This window comes from Miniopterus schreibersii (assembly GCF_964146895.1).
Source record: "Miniopterus schreibersii genome assembly, chromosome: X".
NCBI classification, from domain to species: Eukaryota; Metazoa; Chordata; class Mammalia; order Chiroptera; family Miniopteridae; genus Miniopterus; species Miniopterus schreibersii.
Window position 1 is genome coordinate 76,078,349 of NC_138104.1, and position 19,277 is coordinate 76,097,625.

Sequence of the window (19,277 nt, forward strand, 5' to 3'; positions counted from 1 at the left end):
CATAATTAAATCAGTTTTCATAGAGTAGTTACAGCTATTCTTTCCTCTAGTGTCAACTATTGAGGGTACACCTTAGGGAAAGAATTTACAGAGAAAAGCTCTGTAAATCCTGTCCTAGTAGTGGAGATGGAAATGCCTATGATGTCCTCCAACGTTCTGAACAGTAATGATCTTAAAGATACTAAGATTCCCTCCCACTTCACCGTGCCTCTTGGGGGCCCTCTAGATGAGTGCTATGCCATAGACCTTTGTTAGATGGTAGAAATGTTCTGTAACTTTCCCTGTCAATTGTAGCCAACAGTCACATGTGGCTTTTAAAAATGTGTGATAGTACAACTGAAGTACTGAATTTTAAATTTTATTTTATGTTAAGTAATTTAAATTTAAATAGCCACAGGTGGATAGCACTGCTCTAGACAGTTATGTGGGTCTAAAAAATCTCAATGTTCCAAAAACCATTGACCCTCTTATCCCCATATTTTATTCCAAACACTCTAGGTAAATCGATATTGAAGACTTGGTTGGTTGAAGCACCCTAGTTTGTGAAAAGAATGTGAGATGTGGAGTTGCAGGCAGAGGTTTTCATTCTAGCCCTGCCAGTCACTGAGCTGGTGGCCTGGGCACGCTTTATCACTTCCATGTCAGTTTCCTCATTTATGAAGTAGGAATAATGGTACCTATTTCCTAGGACTATTGTGAAGATTAAATGAAATAACACATGTAAAGCATTGAACATAGCATCTGCTAATTATATTGGTTTCTATTCACATCTGACTCAGGCACAGATTTCTCTGTTTTTCTTGTGTTTAAAAAACAAATAACAGGCCATCACTTAACCCCAGTATGTTTCTAAAGAGCACTCTGAAAGTGGCTTTATTATTTTAATACTACAGTGTCTGTGACTGTCTCCAAATGTGTGTCTACTGAGAAATAGATTCTTCGTAAATCTAGAAAAGGTGTTTTGTTTCTCTGAAAATATATCAACTATAGTTGTCTATACTGTATTGCTAACTTCTTACTAGTACCACCAACAAGCAAAGGGAGGTTATTGTAACATAAAGATTACTGATATTACATGTTTTCTGAGCTATTAGTCTTGCTTCATGTAATTGGATAAAAGGGCTTATTTTTCCAAATTATCTTTGTAATTGTTTGCTTCACTTTACTGTGTCCATCCTGTGGTGGAAAATAATGGATGGCATGTCCATGATACACCATTTTTTTTTTTTTTTGGCCTGTGATGATTGGCACAGTAAGGGTTTGACATAAATTGAAAGTTCTAGGAAATTGAGAGTTTAATCTTAATAAACATGAGGGCATTAACTTTAACACCTTTTAAAATATATATATATATTTTTTTTATTGATTTCAGAGAGAGGAAGAGAGGAGAGAGAGAATTAAAACATCAACAATGAGAGAGTCATTGATTAGCTGCCTCCTGCACACCCCCTACTGGGGATCAAGCCCGATACCTGGGCATGTGCCCTGACTGGGAATCGAATCACGATTTCCTGGACCATAAGTCGATGCTCAACTGTTGAGCCACGCCGGCTGGGCTTAACTGCTTTTTAATAGAAATCTTTCTGAAATGTGGAGTGTTTTTTAAAAGTAAAAGTGTTTTTTACCAGCTTCCAAAAATTCTGTTTTTTGAGAACTTGTGCCATTAAAGAAACAAGAACTTAAGTATTCAGTTAGAGGGAACAATAAGACCGAATTGACTTCTCTTGCCTGGTATATCAAACAAAAATTCTGCTATTGGGATATGTAGTGGTATTGATTGATATGAAAGAATAAAAGTCTTTGCCCCTGATTACACTTTACTTGGCTTGAGACACCAGTCTTGGGTCTTCCTGTTGAAGAGGACACCGTATGTATGGAATGCAGGAGGCTGCTCTGTGACCAGGAACCCTCTCCGTTCTGTGGTTATGTGTCATGGGTGCCATTTGTCATCCTTGTGGACTGTTAATTTGGATGGATCCACAATTCAGCAAAGAATGAAATTTCCAACCCATACTGCATTCCTGGGCAGCTACCAGAGAAAATGGGTGCTATTCCTTTCTGTGAACCATTATGAAGTGACTCCTCTCCTTTTAATTGTCACTTTTATACCCCTCAAGTCAATCAAGTCTTCTCACAGGTTTCATAATCTGTGATTGGTGTTGTCAAAGAGTAATTCTCTCTCTAGTGGCATCACTCAGGCTAGTCAGTATTTTGCTTATCCTTTGTGACAGTTCAAATCTACCACCTGTCTGGTTCTTCCCTCACTCCTTCAGTTACTTGCTCTCACGGCTCTTGAGTTGTCTATTTTGTACACAATATTGCTGCTTTGTACTGAGTGTTTGCATGTGCTAAGTGTTCTTTAGTACATAGGTGAAGTGTTCAGAAAAAGTTGAATGAACAAATTACGGTTCTTCATTTTTCCTTCTCCCCCTATATGCTATTTTTAATTTTTTCCACTGCTTTTTAGATACTTGTACCAGCAGTCATCAGTCAGTTCATTGTCATTTTCCTGTTCATAATCAGTTGGAAACAGCTATTGTGACCCTGTTCTCTCTGATTCCAAGGGTCTTGCTGTGAGTGGAAGAGCCCGTTTACTCCTCACTTTTAGAAGCCACTCACCCAGTCTGCCATGTCTTCATTGTCTTCCTGGTGTCAGCACCTGTATTCATCAGCTTGGTTGGGTCCAGCCTTGCTAAAGAGGGGATTGACAGAGTTCCTGCCCTGTTTTATAAGGTGATTGGCAGGAAGAACGAGAAATTGAAATTCAGAGCAGTCAGATTCAGACCAGTGCTGTACAAATGTTAATTGTTATTATTATTAATTATGCAAGCTAGCCTTCATTATCATTGATAAATGAGTTAACTACACACACACACACACACACACACACACACACACACATTTTTTACTAGTGGTAACTGTAGTATTTTAGGAAAATATTATTTAAAGTCAAAAGAGCTTTTGAAAATCATGCATCTCAAACCCTCACTTGGTTAAAATCTGTAGATTTTGCCGTGTGCTAAGTTCTCATAGCTAGCTGGTGGCTTTGTTGGGTGCTTCTGTGAGCCCCTCCAGAGTTACTTGTCACCCTTCTCCATTCTCCTCTGCACGCCAAGGGGCTGACTTGTGTGGAAGACTTCAGAGGTTACTTTGCCTTCTGGTTTCCCACAGGAGTTGTCCATGGAGGAGCACTAGTGGGAGAATGGAAGGAAGGTGGAGATGCAGGGTCCCTGAGGGCTGGCTGTGTCCCTTGTTCAAAGGTTACAGCTTCTGTCAGGTGACCCACTCCATACAGTTCCTGGTTCTGACAATCACTCCTTCCCTGGTCTGGTCCCTTTGGGCCTCGGGATGGTATAAAGCTCCCTATTTCAGCCTCAAGGACTGCCCTCTCCGTTGTGGCTTTGCTGTACTCTCCCCACACTTCTATAAATAATCCCTAATTAAACATTCCTCATATTGCTCAGTTTGAGGGTGTGCCATCTGTTTCCTGCCAGGACCCTGACTCATAAAGTACTGGGACCCAGATCTCCTGGGCTGCCAGCCCTGTGCTCTGTTTGTGGGGATTAGCCTCCATCAGTCTTGAGTCCCTGAGTGACTGATGTGAACAGAGAGAGGCTTCCAGTGCAAACCCTCAGTGGACATGTTGTATGAGTAACAGATAAAACTATTCTTGGGTTCAACCACTGAGATTTTAGGAATTTTGATATTGCAGTAGAAAGCAGTCCCATCATACAGGGCCTAATTTCTTTTCTCTAGGTTGGAGGAGATGATAGTGCTACCCACAGGCTTTTATGAGGACTGAGATTGTAAAATATTTAGCATAGTGCCTGCTTCATGGTAAATCCTTAATTATTGTTGTTATTATCATTGTTAATTTTTCTTTAACATTGAGTTAAAAACAAGACAATTCTTATGACATATACAATTAACCCTTGAACAACACAGGTTTGAGCTGCGTGGGTCCACTTGTATGCAGTTTCCCCCTCCCCAATAAATACTTGTACTATTTTCAATCCATAGCTAAGAGTCTGCAGATATGGAGGATATTGATCTACCCCATTACATATTGGGGAGTTGAGCATCTTTGGATTTTGGTATCTGCAGGGGGTCCTGGAACCAATCCCCCATGGATACTGAGGGACAAACTAAGACTTGGGGGAGACAAAAATTATACGTGGATTTTTGACTGTGCAAGGGGGTCAGTGCCTCTAACTCCCATGTTGTTTAAGGGTCTCCTGTAATGATAAACTAGTAAACATTTTGTATTAGTTGGAGTTCTTCAGAGGAACAGAACAAATAGGAGAGGTGTGCATGTAGAGAGAGACAGAGAGAGATAGACAGAGAGAGGGAGAGAGAGATTGATTGATTGATTGAGAGATTATAAGGAATTGGCTCATGCAATTATGGAGGCTGAGAATTCCCAAGATTGGCAGTCCAAATCGTAAGAACCAGGAAAGCCAGTGCTGTAGCTCAGTCCAAGTCCAAAGGTAGGAGGAGACTGACATCCCAGCTCAAAGACAGCCAGGCAGAGAGATTGAGTTCTCCCTTACTCTGTCTTTTTGATCTAGTCAAGCCTTTAACAGACTAGATGTGTCCCACCCACATTGGGGAGGGCCATCTGCTCTACTCAGTCTACTGATTCAAATGTCAATGTCATCCAGAACCTTACAGACACACCTGGAATAATGTTTAATCAAATATCTGGATACCCCATGGCCCAGTCAAGTTGACACATAAAATTAGCCATTACAGGTTTTATGTAAGGAACCACAGATATTGTTCAAATAATAAATAATCCAGAAAATAAGAACTTTTTAGCCTAATCTCTAAGGATTTTTCTTCTTGTGAAACCTGATAAACTGTATTTAAGAGTGAATGAAAGGTATTGACATTGCTCACTATCAATAAGTGAAATAAATGTTTTGAAAAGGAAGGCATGGTGGGGTAGTATAGTTTTGGAATCTCCCTCAATGCCTAACAAAAGTAGAGAAAGCAGGACAGCAAAGGAAAAAACACAGAGATGCAATAGCTGACAGATTATCCTCATGAATCCCCAAGTATCGACTGGTGGAGTAAAACCACCAGCAGCAGTGAGACTTAGGGATAGAAACAGCAGCTGTGCTGAGGAAGGGGAGGGGAGAAGAAGGGGCTGCTGTTCATTTTGACTGTCAGGGAACCCTGAAATTTCCCACAACTATTCACACTCTAAATGAGGGCGTCCCCACTAGGAGTGAACAACCTCATAGGCATATTGGAAAACAACAGTTAAAACTGGGAGGGGCTTTACAGGCTTCAGTGGGTGAGGTCGAGCAAGGAGACTGGAAGAGGTGTGAGACTTCTGGTGTGACATGGGCACTCAGGACTCTCAGAAAATACCTACGGAAGATCTATCTGGAAGCCACTCCCTATTCTTGAACTGCTAGCACCATGACCCTTGATGGGGCATTAAAAGGGAAAGAAAGTTAAGATACTAATGGAGGAGGAAATCAAATGAAGTAGATCTCAGAGTGCTGGGGATGTGGTTACACCCAGAGGCCATGTTTTTAATACTTCAATGTAAAACCAGAAGAGGGAGCCCCAGAACCATGAAACAAGGAGATCTATTCTGTGCCTTCTACTCCGACTTAATATGAGGAGCAGAAATGGATTGAGGTTGAACTTCATGCAAACATATTGTAAGAAAAATGAAGTTAATCCTTGTGAATAATAAAGTTACAGATAATGAAGTCATACCAGAAAAATAGGGTCGCAAAGCAGACAAAACTTTACAGTGGTACCTCAGTTTTTGAACGTCTCTGTTGACGAACATTTCGGGTTACGAACGCCTTAAACCCAGAAGTAAATGCTTCGGTTTCCAACATGCCTTGGAAGTGGAACATGCCACACAGCTTCCCCTGAGGGCAAGATCCTGAGGCCCAGCTGTTGGCTGTTGATCCCTCGGTTTTCGAACGTTTCAGAACTCAAACTGTCTTCCCTAACGGATCACATTCGAAAACCGAGGTACCACTGTATTAATATTCCAACAGAACCTAAAGGAAATTTTCAAAAAGTGATAGAAGTTATAAAAGAACTGTGTGTATCATATTGGAAAATTTAGAAATGAAAGGACTAAAGAATAGGACATTATGAAAAGAGAGCCAACAAAAAGGAATGGAGTAAAAGAGATGTAAAAAGCATTTAAAAAATAAATTTTAAAATGGGCAAAACCAAATGATAGTGTCAGGAAATCTACATTCGGTGGTCAAACTATAAGGAAATGCAAGGAAGCAATTACTATAAAATCAGGTTATGGTTACTTTTGAGTGAAGGAAGGGATTTGAGATTAGGATGGAACACATGCGGGGAGTTCTGCGGAGGCTGGCAAAGTTCCATTTCTTGAACTGGATGATGGTTATAAGAGTGGTTGGCTTATAACTCACTAAGCTAAACATTCATTTGGTTTATTTTTCTAATTGTATCAGTTTGTAATGCTTTTGGCTGCAAATAACAGAAAAACCTTGCAATGCCAGCTTAAACAAATAGCTGTTTGTCTTGGCTAACAGTCCTGAGCTGGTGCCAGGGCTCCTGCTACAGTCAGGCATCCAGATGCTCAGTGTGCAGTGCTACTGGCATCTTGTGGGTAAAGGCCAAGGATGCTGCTAAATATCCTACAATGCACTGGACAGCCCCCCACTAAAAATAATTTTCTGGTCCCAAATGTCAATGGAGCTGAAGTTGAGAAACTCCAAACCCCTTTCAGGGGGTCCATAAGGTCAAACTGATTTAATAATAATAATAGTAATACATCATTTATCATTTTTACTTTCATTCTTTAACAAGTATGCAGTGGAGTAGGGTTTTCTGGAGGCTGCATTAACATGTGATTTTGACTACCTGTTGCTCAAATGCAGAAATAAAGATGAGAACCATCTGTCTTACATTAATCAAGATTTGAAAAAAATATTAAAAGAATGTATCTCTTCTCACTATTTTGTTTTGTTTTGGGAATATTATTTTCCAAAATATGTTATCATATAATGGGCTTATTAGTAATTTTAAATGAGTAAATATTTAATTTTTCCTGCTTTACTCAATGCAGTAAATATTGATAGCTATAGTTTACAAAACTAAAGTTCTTTTAGGGCCTCAATAATTTTTTAGTTTAAAGGAGTCACGAAGCCAAAAGTTGGAGAACCGCTGGTCTGGAGACTAGCTGATTTTTAAATGCCTAAGAAATAAGGAGACTATGAGAAGTGTAATTATGTATAGTCAGTCTGTCACAAACAAAGACTTATTTCACAAACCACCATTAAAGCCTTCTCTGTGCCCTGACCCTCTGCTGGGTTCTGGGAGCACAGTGGTCAATAAAATAGGCTTTCTGCCCGATAGTAGAGCTGAATCACATTAATTGTGATTATGTTTTTTAAAGTTCCATAACAGAGGTTTTTTTCCAAAGTGTGACAGGATTACAGTGAAGCTCAGTGTTTCTGTGCAGTGTTATTAGAATGAAGCATCATCTCACAGCTCATTCTGATTAGGAAGATTGCCATTTTCCTTTCCACCATAGACAGACAACCTGCCTTTGACTTGACTGTCTCCCAAACCACCTGATACCACTGAAGATAAGAATTGCTTCTATAAATTTGTCGCCGATGGCTTAAGGTCAGAAACTCAAACTAATTTATGTGCTTTTGGCTCATTTTTTAGTGACTGTACTGGCAATATTTAATGAGTTACATGCAGATGTGGACCTTTATGCACTTCTGTTTGGAGAAAGCGTCCTAAATGATGCTGTTGCCATTGTGCTGTCCTCGTAAGTAACAATATTAATTATGCCTGAATGCTCTGGGCTAAATTCAGAGGCCTGTCTTAAAAAGGTTAAAATCGAATTGGGTGTTTTTCTAAATGAGGTTTCTCAACTTTATTGATAATGTGTTGCTTTGTCCAGTTGGCAGCAGTCAGAATGCTATATCAGTGTAACATGGTGACTGCAGATTAAGTTCAATGAATGCAGCATAGGGAGTGCCCGGCAGAGTGTAGATACTTGTGTTTGTTGATAGTTTTTGGTACCGTGGTATAAAACCAGCAGTATTTTAAAACTTTTTCTTCTTTTTAAACTCCAGGTCTATTGTTGCCTACCAGCCAGCAGGGCTGAACACTCATGCCTTTGATGCTGCTGCCTTTTTTAAGTCAGTTGGCATTTTTCTAGGTATATTTAGTGGCTCTTTTACCATGGGAGCTGTGACTGGTGTTGTGACCGCTCTAATATCCTTTTTGTAGTTTCTGCCCCTGCCTGGGTATGATTATGTGACATTACAATTGCAAAAAGAAAGTTGTCAGTTCTTCCTTTCAGAAATGAATCTTAAATCTATTGTTCCACTGGAGTTTGGGGGCTCTTGAAATGCCCCTCTGGTGAAAAATGACAGTCAAGTGCTTGGCTAAGGGTCTGAGGAAATGTTTGGAGTGTACCTCTAGGCTTAGCTCTGTCCTACAGAGGTCAAGGTCTCACAGCCTTATCTTCCTAGGCCAGCCCTAGGCACTCCCAGCACTGTTAGAACTAACCTGACAGACTCAGGCCAAGACTGTGCCTTTCAGAACCATGAGCATTGCAAGGAGCACAGAAAACCCATTTTCAGTTTCTTTACAAAGCTTAATTTTAAAAAGCAGCTTTATTGAGATAAAATTCACACTGTACAATTCGCCCTTTTGAAGTGTACATTTTGATGGTTTTTGGTATTCGACATTTATTTTTAAAAATTGTGGTAAAATGTATATAACAAAATTTGCTCTTATAACCATTTTTAATGTACATTTCAGTGGCATTAAGTACAACCACAATGTTTTCTGCTATTCTCACTATCTATTTCCAGAACTTTTTCATCATTCCAAACAGAAATTGTGTACTCATGAAACAATATCCCCCCTTTCCGGCCCTTGGTAACCTCTATTCTACTGGAAAGCTTAGTTTTTATTACTTTTAAAAGCAAGCGGCAACTTTGGGACCCCAAAAGAAGAGTTGAGGGGAAAGGATGGCCCTTAGAGAGGGGATCCTGGGCTAACAGAATGTGGTTCTTGGTGACTCTGGTACTTGTTCCTGGAGATGAGTTCCTTGACAGGGGTTGACGTGACCAAGTTTACCAAGCTGCACTGCTTCCCCCTGCTGGAGACTGCGCTCTTCTTTCTGATGTCCTGGAGCACGTTCCTCTTGGCAGAAGCCTGTGGGTTTACAGGTGAGTTTTCTCTACCCTTGGGCCACCCTTCCCCTCACTGTATACCGGGGTGCTGTGGGAGCTTGAGGGAAGGGAAGAATTCTTAAATAGCAGCTGCATGGAGTTGATTAACTACTCACCGAGTGTCCATGTGGTGGATTGCTGAGCAAGGCTGTTGTTCTACTTTATGAGTAATTTAGTTTCCCAAAGCTACATATTTTTAAAGGATAAAGTTTATTGTTTCAAACTTAGTTATATCTTTGAGTACTCATTCTAAAGATAAATATTTGTTTAGCTGCAGAGGTTACTGAACATATTAACATCTTATTTGTATCCTCCCCTAGGTTGCTATGTTAGTTTACAAACAGTAGCAATAACAGCTAAAATATGTGTCCTTTTAAAGGTAATTTTGTAACTACTCAGAAGAGTGGGGACACAGTTATTCCTTATTTTGTCTCTGGTTTGTTTAATCATTGTTTTTGAATACCATGTTTTTATGGTGCCAGTTTCATATATTAGTGCAAGTGATCATGTGGTTTTAGTTCCTCACATTCTCTCATTACAAAAACAAACAAAAAACCCAAATCACTGACTTTTTTTCCCATTAAAAAACTTAAATACAGTTACTATACATAATCCAGGTAGTTAGGAAGTCCTTTTATCATCTTTTTAAAATATTGCAATGTGTCTTTATATGCAGCATTATAAAATGCCTCACATCCTTAAAACTTCACAATTATCTGTAAATATATAAGCAAAGTCCCAGGTGTGTCAGTTGTCTTGCACAACAAATTGGTTACCATTAACCAGAAATCTAGATCATCAGGGCTTGGATAAATGGAATAGTTTTCTGGATCCATTTTGTCTGAATCCCTAGACCATGCAAACATTTAAAGCATTGGTTTGAAATTAAACTCATTCATTCTAAGAACAGAGGGGGATATGACAAAAGTGTATGACAGGCCCTCACAGCCTCTTTGAATGCTAGATGCAAAATACAGGTGGTAATTCAGTAGTAGTTTAGAGGAGAGGAAAGAATACCCTTAAAACTGGAGTAAGAGAGGAGGTTGGGACCTTGGGTTTGAAGGGAAGGCAGAGTTGGGAGAAGGAAAGGTTGATATGAGTGGTGAGAGCAGGGGGAGCTTTCAGTAATAGGAAACTCAAAAATATTCAGTAACTTGGATATGCTGGACTTGCCTATCTTAACATTTTGTTTCACCAGGGATTTTTCCTGCTGCTTTTTATTCCATTGATTTTTTTAAAAACTTTCATGCTAGGTGTTGTAGCTGTCCTTTTCTGTGGAATCACACAAGCTCATTATACCTACAACAATCTATCGGTGGAATCAAGAAGTCGAACGAAGCAGGTGAGTAAGAGCCCTGGGTCCTCAACAAGTTTCTTGTGACTACAAGGGGAGGGGTCCGCAGGGTTTAATGCTTCCTTTTCCCTTTCCGAGCAGCTCTTTGAGGTGTTACACTTCCTGGCAGAGAACTTCATCTTCTCCTACATGGGCCTGGCACTGTTTACCTTCCAGAAGCACGTTTTCAGCCCCATTTTCATCATTGGAGCTTTTGTATCCTTTTTTGGTTCCACAGTTTTCTACACAGAGAGATTGCCATTGCTGAGGAAGCTATAGTAATAAAAATTTGTTTGGGGTGGGTGACTGAGCCAGTGTGACTTCTTGGTGTTTTTATGATGAGAAGGCTTAAAAGGTTCATAAAGCTAAATGTATTTGATTTAACAGACTGGCAATGATTTTTTAGGTTGTCCTTTCTGCATTTTCCGTGTAAGATGGCCTTTCTGTTATGCTGGTGCTTGGCAGGTGGCAGTTTGTTTTATAAAGAGCCCTTCTTAGCAGATCTAAGAGTAGGCAACCATGTCAGTCCCCAAAACTATTTTTATTTCATTGCTACATAAATTCCAATCCGGAAGGCTCCCTATTTGGAAGACCTGAAGGTTCTGTTACTCCTGCTCTTGACTGCATACTGGCATAGGCAGCCCTTCCTGACCACCCAGGGAAGCTTGCAGGCAATAAGCACGCTTTCACATATCATGCTTAACACACCATGGTGGGAAATACTCGTTTTTTTTTTTTCCCCAAAAAGAGAAAAAGGAGAGGAAGAAAAGATCAAATGGAAAAACACTTGGTTCCTTGATTCAGTCCCACTGGGAGTGCAATTTTTAGAAGAGAAACACAGTTTTGAGGGCTGGCTTCTCTCAAGTGAGGAGGAATGTGAATACCTAGCAGTGGATCGACAGCTGAGGGCTTTTCTCACTTGGCCTCAGATTCTATTGTTTTCATTAAAGTGAACTTTTCTGTGGCTTGGAACTGTAGCAGTCCAGCTCAGCCTGGATTTCAAGATCCGGAATAGGAGTTTGCTATTGCTGGGCATTCACTTTTACCTTTTCCCTAGGCGTCATGGGTATCCTCAGGTCTTGAGATGCTGGCAAAAAAGAAGCGTGTTTTGTTTTTTTTGGTTTTTTTTTTCTTCCTGGGTTTTTCATTTCTTGTGAAGGAATAAGCGATAATCACCAGGCAGCTAGGTAGTGATAATGGTCTAATGCTATTCCAGAGTCCTTCCACTTAGAGAGGTTATCTGCTTCGACTGGTTCATTTCTTGGATTGACACTCAACAAACTAACAGCTAAAAGTCTGAGGGCTCAGTGTTGTTTTTCTTGATTAGGAAAGACCTTGCATGTCATTTTGATTTGCATTCCTAGCACGGCATCCTGTGAGAGATAGTGAGAGTCCAACCCTTGTTTACAGATGAGGACCCTGGAGGAGGGCCAGCCAGGTCCTTGGAATCCCAAAGGCTGCTTACCACGTAGGACTTCTGCATGGCTTCTGGGGTAGAATGGGCTTTAAAAGCACTACCTGTTTCCTTTTGTTAAAAACAAAACAAAAAAGCAAGATAAAAAAGGAAAATTTTAGTCAGTGCTTCTCCAGTTCTGCCCTCACTTCTGTCTGAAACAGCTGCAGCTCTGGCAGCTGGTGCTTTGCCGAAACGGAAGCTCCCTGTTCCTCTGGCTCCCACGGTGCTTTCCTCTGTGACCAGGGCAGTTTGCGCTCTCTGTTGGGCTCTGTTCTAAATTCAGCAAGTGACTAATGACGGATTTCCCTGAATTCTTTAGTTTCCATAGTACATTTCCTCTTCCACACTCTTCGTTTTCCATTTCTCATATCTCTGAAAGACATTTCAGCCACTTAAGTGGAGAAGTCTTCCGAGGTTGATTCTTGTGAGGAACATGAATGTCTTAGTATTATGAATACCTTAAGTTTCCCCACCTCTTATTTAGAGAATCTTGCTGGTCATTCAGGCCCCTGGCATTTGCTTCCAACTGAAGCTTCTGAGCTTACCCAGCAGACTTTCTCTTCATAGTTTGACTCAGGGGTTAGTAATTTTTTCTGCTTGTGTTTTTTCTTCCAAAAGACCATGACACACCGTTTGCCTCTCTCAGCTGCCCACCTCTGTCATGGGACCTTAGCTTATTTCCAGGCTCCTATGAAGATAGATCAAATCGGTCATACCAGTTTAATTCAATCAGGAACTTACAGCAGTGCATCTAATGGGCTAGAAGCAACCTCTGTGTGCCAGGGGGTGGGGCTCTTGGTCAATTGAATACCACTTGTTGCTGAGATTTGTTTAGAGGCAAATGAGACAGCCTGGCTTCTCTGTGTAACTCTCCTGATCATAACGAGTTGTCACAGCATTCCTGAAATTCTCTGTTCAACCGGAGGTTGTGACAGTGGCATTCTGGAAATCTGTTCGTCCCTTAACCTCCATCTGGTGCTCAGGTTGCCATCTTCCTGGGCAGAGCTGCACATATCTACCCGCTTTCCTTCTTCCTCAACTTGGGCAGAAGGCATAAGATTGGCTGGAATTTTCAACACATGATGATGTTTTCAGGTAAAACAGTATACATGGAAATAAAATGAGTGTTCTTTAGCAGGCAGTGTTAGTATGATTAAAGTATCGATAAGGTTCATAAAAACTTTCTGGTTCTTTTGTATCCCCTGCAGTGCTGAGCAGACAGGTGTACATGGTAAACTGATTTAAAAAAATGTCTTTATTGATTTCAGAGAGAGGAAGGGAGAGGGAGAGGGAGAGAGAGAGAGAGAGAGGGAGAGAGAGAGAGAGAGAGAGAGAGAGAGAGAGAAACATCAATGATGAGAGAATCATTGATCGGCTGCCTCCTGCACTCCCCCGACCGGGGATCGAGCCTGCAACCTGGGCATGTGCCCTCACCAGAAATTGAACTGTGATCTCCTGGATCCTAGGTTGATGCTCAACCACTGAGCAGCACCAGCTGGGCCATGTTAAACTGACTTAATATTGATTTTGCAAACTCTACTACCAAATGTGAACATTCTCCCCTAAAATACTTGCATGTTTGTTTATTTCATCTCTACCACCCAGGGGGCCAGGAGGTATATATTGAAAGTGCTCAGTTGTTCTCTAGTAGATTGTTCATAACCCTTAATCCTCAAGAAGGGCTCCAGATGTAAAATTAGAAGTAAAATAGGTCTTTAATGAGAAAGGACATATGCCGGGTCACTCAACATCACCTATTCTGTGCTTTCTTTATCTCCACAGCTGCAATATCCTCTATTGTAAAACAATGAAATTGAGCTGATTAGTTGAGGTCCCTCCTAGTTCTAACTTTCTCTGGAACAAAAGAAATAAAACATGCTTGTAAGAAAGATGAACCTCAACCTAGAAAACAACAGCTGTGATAGTTCTGCTGATTTACACTTTAGTCATACTGTCTCCCAGATCCCTCCCTCTCCACTCTGAAGCTAGGAAGTGTGGAGAAGCCACTGATACAATAAGGGACAATAAGGGAATGTATGGAGATAAAGAAAGCAGAGAACAGTCTGCATGAGTAGATGGTTTACTAAAGGGTGGTAAGCATCAGATTTGATAAATGAGACCCATTAGAGCATTTCTGAAGAGCAAAGGGTGGAAATGGTGGCACAAAAGGCTACTGTGACCCTTAAAGTTACCTCTGTCCTGTGTGGGGGTTGGGGAGCTACTGTACAAGAGGCAAGTGAGTAGCTGCCCTTTACTGCCACACAGTAGTTCTTGAGAGCCTCAGAGTCATACTGAAGCCACACCAACTGGCACTGTCCAGCAAAGCAGTCACTGTCTAGTACTCACTTGCATTGGCCCTTAAATGTACAGCCTGCCATCATGATTTCCTTTCACTCTGACAAACATTTATCAACCATGCTCTTTTCATAAGCCACAGTTCTAGGTTATGGAGGATACAGAAACCAGCCTCTTTCAAGCTCAGTCTACTGGGGGGAGACAGGTGTACAAAGTTCTTTCTCTGAAGAGACGGGGGCAAATTGCACAAAAGAGGTATGGAATAAATGCAGAGGAGAGGTGGGGCCATCTTCACAAAGTGGTAACCTTTGAACTGATCTTGGGAAAAGTGGATTTCAGGAGGCAGCAGGTTGGAAAGGCAGGAAAACGTTGCCCTGTGGCTTTTTCACGGAAAGGTAGCAGTCTGGTTGAAATGTAAGACACATGGGGTAATGCAGAAAGAGGGTGAGGTTGGAAAGGAAAATTACATGTAAAGTGGTGTGAACCTTTAGGTTGCATTGGAATCATCTGTTGGGCTGGTTAAAGTGGAGGGTACAGGGCGGCCTCGAGAATTTTCATTTCTAACATGTTCTTTGCTGCTGCTGGTTTGAGGACCACACTTTGAGAACCACTGCTGGAGTCTAGACCGTGGAGAAGCTCCAATGCTGTGCCAGTTTGGGTTTTACTTAGGAACAGCTGGGAAACATTAGACGTTTCTAAGGAGGACAGTGACAGGATCCTCTTCACCTGTTAGGAAAGTGATGGCAGAAAGAGACAGATGAATTGGACATAACTCAGTCACCTAGATAAACTTAAAATATGTTTGTTATCTTCTGTACTAAAAGACTGAGAAGTGCACAGTGCTGTTTAAAGATATCTTCTATAAAAATTATTTTCTGCTGGGAGAACTAACTCTTCAAGACCATGAACTACCTGAGGTTTCACTGTCATATTGCTTATGTTTGCCTAATAAAATAAAGAAAAATATAGCACACGCTGTCTGTTTCTGACTCCCAAGTTTTCTTCTTTGAGATAACATCTCTAAAGGCTTAAATATTGATCAATTGATCAATGACATAACTGGCTTGTAGGGTAATGTAGATATGTATCAATATTTCACTAGGACAGATTAATAGAAAACATTAACTTTGCTCTGTTCTTTAATGTAACTTTTGTTTCCTTCTATAGTAAATTGTAGTGAAGTTCTCAGTTTAATTGTGAAATTATTGGGAGAGGTGGGAAAATATACAAACAGATATAGTGGGCATAACTTTCATTCTCATATAATATACACAATCTTGCTCACGGTGTATAGAATTTATACTAGATATGTGTTAAAGACTATGGATTCAGTCTTTACTATAGAACAAAGTATGAGCACTGTATGAGGAAGAAACAAAAGAGCTTAGAAAGATAAACATTTAAAATGTTGGTGCTTAATCTTTACACCCGTTAATGTAGATCATTAGGGTTAGCAAACTATGGCACCTGGGCCAAATCTGGGTGCTGCCTTTGTTCATATACCCCTAGGGCACAGAGTGGCTTTTACAGATGAATATTATCTATTCGATGATCGGGAACAATAACTTTGAAACCCAAATAAGCACTCCCCACCCCCAAATAATTCCTTTCTTTTCAGTAATAGACCTGTATTACAACAAATTGTCCTCATTATTATTATAGTTTTGGTTTTTGTCAATCAAATTTTGTGAAAATTCGTTTTCTCTCTTTTATGTGAGTACCTACATGATAGCCTTGATTTTTCCTCATGGTCCAAAAAGCATAAAATATTTCATATGTCACCTTTTACAGAAGTTGCCAGCCCCTGACGTAGATCAGGTTATATTGTTGCTTTTCTGTGTGGTCTTGCTAAGAAAATGTTGAACTGTTTTGTGGTTCATAGTACATGAGCCACAAATATGCATTTGGCATATTCCTACCTAGCCTGCTTCTTATGTTTTTAATGACTGTGTAGTGCATGGGTCATGCTTGGATCACGGACTTGGCGAGCTTAAATTATTTCTTATTTATATTTCTTTTTATTTTCCATTACTAGCAGGAGAATTATTTCAGCAATAAAAGAGTGTTACTCTAAAATATGCTGTACAAACTACTGCACTGTTTTTATCATTGCATTTGGACATTTCGCAAAGGAAACTTCAAATAGGAGAAAATTATATTCCTTCAAGGCTCTTCTTTCTGAATAAAACAACTTGACTCTGGAAGCACAAGTGGATATGGTTTATGAGCCCTGAGAGAGAGCAATAGATTTTAGGACACACTGTCATTTGTCCTTATAAACAGGAGATCTTCCTCTTTGTTCCCTGCAGGCCTCAGGGGAGCAATGGCATTTGCACTGGCCATCCGAGACACGGCATCCTATGCTCGCCAGATGATGTTCACGACCACCCTCCTCATTGTCTTCTTCACTGTCTGGATCGTTGGTGGAGGCACAACACCCATGTTGTCATGGCTTAATATAAGGTCAGTTTGAAACCGAGGCCATTTTTGTGTCTATACTACTATGCCCATGCAGGCTGTGTTATCACTTACTGCGTGGAAGGTTTTTACAGTTTTTTATTTTGTTTGGGGGAGAGATTAAAACTAAAAAACAATAAAAATTCATAGTATTGAATTTTCTGGGACAAAAAAAGTCATTAAAATTTTTGTTGGTACAAAAACACAAAGAATTAGAAACACCTGGGCCTTGCTAGAGCAGCGACATTTGGGCAAGAATCCAAAAAGTCTAAAGCTACAGGAGAGAGAATAGACATAGCTCTTGGCAACATCTGGTATTTCACAATTAAGTTTTGTTTTTTAAAATTAGAGTTTTGTTTTAGGAGGAAACTGCTGTGTCTCTTTTTGCTTGAGTGCACAAAAGAGGTGACATTTCCTGCATAACCCTCATTTGTTGCAGCCTCATGGACGTCCCTTGCCTGTGGTTTTGCAGCTGTGTCAGAATGAAGGGGCACTGACCTGAGTTTGATTTTTTTTAAAGAGCATTTAAATTCCAAACTGGGCTTGTGAGCTCCAAAACCCTTTAGTAATGAGGACTTTGGAACAGGGATCAAGAGGCCAGCAGCCCAGCTCTGGCTCTGGTTTAATGCAAGCCCCTCATGTCTTTGGGATTTGGTTTGTCTCAACGGTAAATAAAAGTGCATTTTCAGAGTTTCCCAGATAACCTTCAGCTCTGAGTGAACACTGCAACATTGGAGGTGCTCTCGCCACCTGCCTCAGTTTTGGGTCTGCAGAGGGAGAAAGGGATAGGAATGGGAAGACACTTGGGTAGTGCAGAGGTGTAAAGAATTCTCTGAAAAGCCACAAGATGGCAATGTTTTTTTCATTCTCTGCTGGCTTTTAGTTTGTATTTCCTTCTCTAGAGTGTAGAATACATGGGACTGACAGCTGCCAAGCATACCTAGATTAGAGGAGAGAAAATGAACAAGGATCTCAGTCATCCTTGGAGTCAGAGAGAAAACTGGAATTTGAGAGAATAGTCTCCCCCATTGGGGACTTTTATATTGGTGGCAGGCAGGGGTTCCTGGGTTTGGCCACTACCATTTCCGGGCTGGTGTGTCTCAGCCACAGAGCGGGGGTGGGGTATCTGCAGAATCTATGTGGGGCTTATCAGTGACAGTCATATAATAGCTAACACTTGTGCTGCAGGTGGTGTTTAGAATGCCACATGTATATTAATTAAGGTAATTCTCATAACATCTCTATAAGGGAACTGCTACTATTATCTTCATTTTAGAGTTGGGGACACTGAGGCACAGAACAATACATTGCCCAAGGTCACAAAGCTTTAAGTCAGGGGTGAGGAACCTTTTTTCTGCCAAGGGCCATTTGGGTATTTATAACATCATACAAAATTATCAACTTAAAAATTAGCCTGCTACATTTGGTCAAACAATTAATTAACTCACTCCTAATGTAATGGCTGGAACTGCTTCTTTTTGGTGAGGCCTTGGCAGGGCCAGACCAAATGATTTCAGGTCAGATGTTCCCTACCCCTGCAATGGACGAGTTGGGATATGAATCCAGGCAGTCTTGCCACAGAGTCCACACTCTTTTAACTACTACTGTGCTGTACCGCCCTTAACAAGGCTTGCTGTGTTAAGGCTGTTTTTCATGTTGTAAAATTTAGGATGCTTAGAATTTCATTTTTTTGGTATGAATCTCAAGAGTTATATTAAAGAAAGCAATTCATCTGTGGTAATATAAACCCAAAGAAAAAAATGTATAGATTTTTGGCTTGAAACTTGAGACATAAGATGGCACTATCTTTGTTCTGTGTAACAGAATAAGAACAAGAAAGGAAGTTTTTACCCTACACACAGTTGTGAATCTTTGCATTTGGTTACCTCTGAGATTACTTCCTGCTCCTATTTGGTCACCAAGCAGGTACCCTGGATGCTCAGAGCCTGATTGTATCATATTTGTTTTTAGTGCTATTTTATAAGTCCTTTTTGCCCCCCCCCCCCCCAACATATACAGGATCAAATAATTTTCCACTGAGAGCAGAGAGTTGACTTGTAACATTTTGCACTTCTCATAACCCTTTTCAAGAAGTGGGCCATCAAAACAGTCCTACTGAGAGCTGAGAGAGTGGGCAGCTTTCACTAAGGCACACAAGCTATATATGTATGAATATAATATAGTAATTGAATTTTTGTGAAAATATCAATGTAATATATATATAGCACTTAGAACATAGCAGCTAGCACATAGTGATGGGTCAGAAATGACTATGTGCATGACTGTGTGTATGAGAGATTCAGTTTCCCAATATCATTGCAAGCACTTGGTGTTATCACAATTTTTTCAATTCAGCTATTCTAATAGGTGTTGGGGATACCTCACTGTGGTCTTAATTTGCATCTCTCTCATGGCTAATAATGTTGAACATCTCTTCGTGTGCTTATTTGCCATTCATACATCTTTTATGGCAAAATATCTGTTTAAGTCTTTTATCCATTTTCTAATTAGATTGTTTTTTATT

The 19,277-nt window shown here is 40.4% G+C and overlaps 1 protein-coding gene across 1 annotated transcript in view; it reads left to right on the forward strand.

The window, feature by feature from the left end:
• Positions 1 to 19,277, forward strand: part of SLC9A7 (solute carrier family 9 member A7) — a 118,192-nt gene that overhangs the window by 62,952 nt on the left and 35,963 nt on the right. The window contains exons 6-12 of the mRNA XM_081125631.1: positions 7,687 to 7,792; positions 8,103 to 8,255; positions 9,109 to 9,209; positions 10,466 to 10,554; positions 10,648 to 10,761; positions 12,985 to 13,096; positions 16,606 to 16,759. Of these exons, the coding sequence (XP_080981757.1) occupies positions 7,687 to 7,792; positions 8,103 to 8,255; positions 9,109 to 9,209; positions 10,466 to 10,554; positions 10,648 to 10,761; positions 12,985 to 13,096; positions 16,606 to 16,759 (829 nt within the window). The remainder of the gene's footprint in view (positions 1 to 7,686; positions 7,793 to 8,102; positions 8,256 to 9,108; positions 9,210 to 10,465; positions 10,555 to 10,647; positions 10,762 to 12,984; positions 13,097 to 16,605; positions 16,760 to 19,277) is intronic.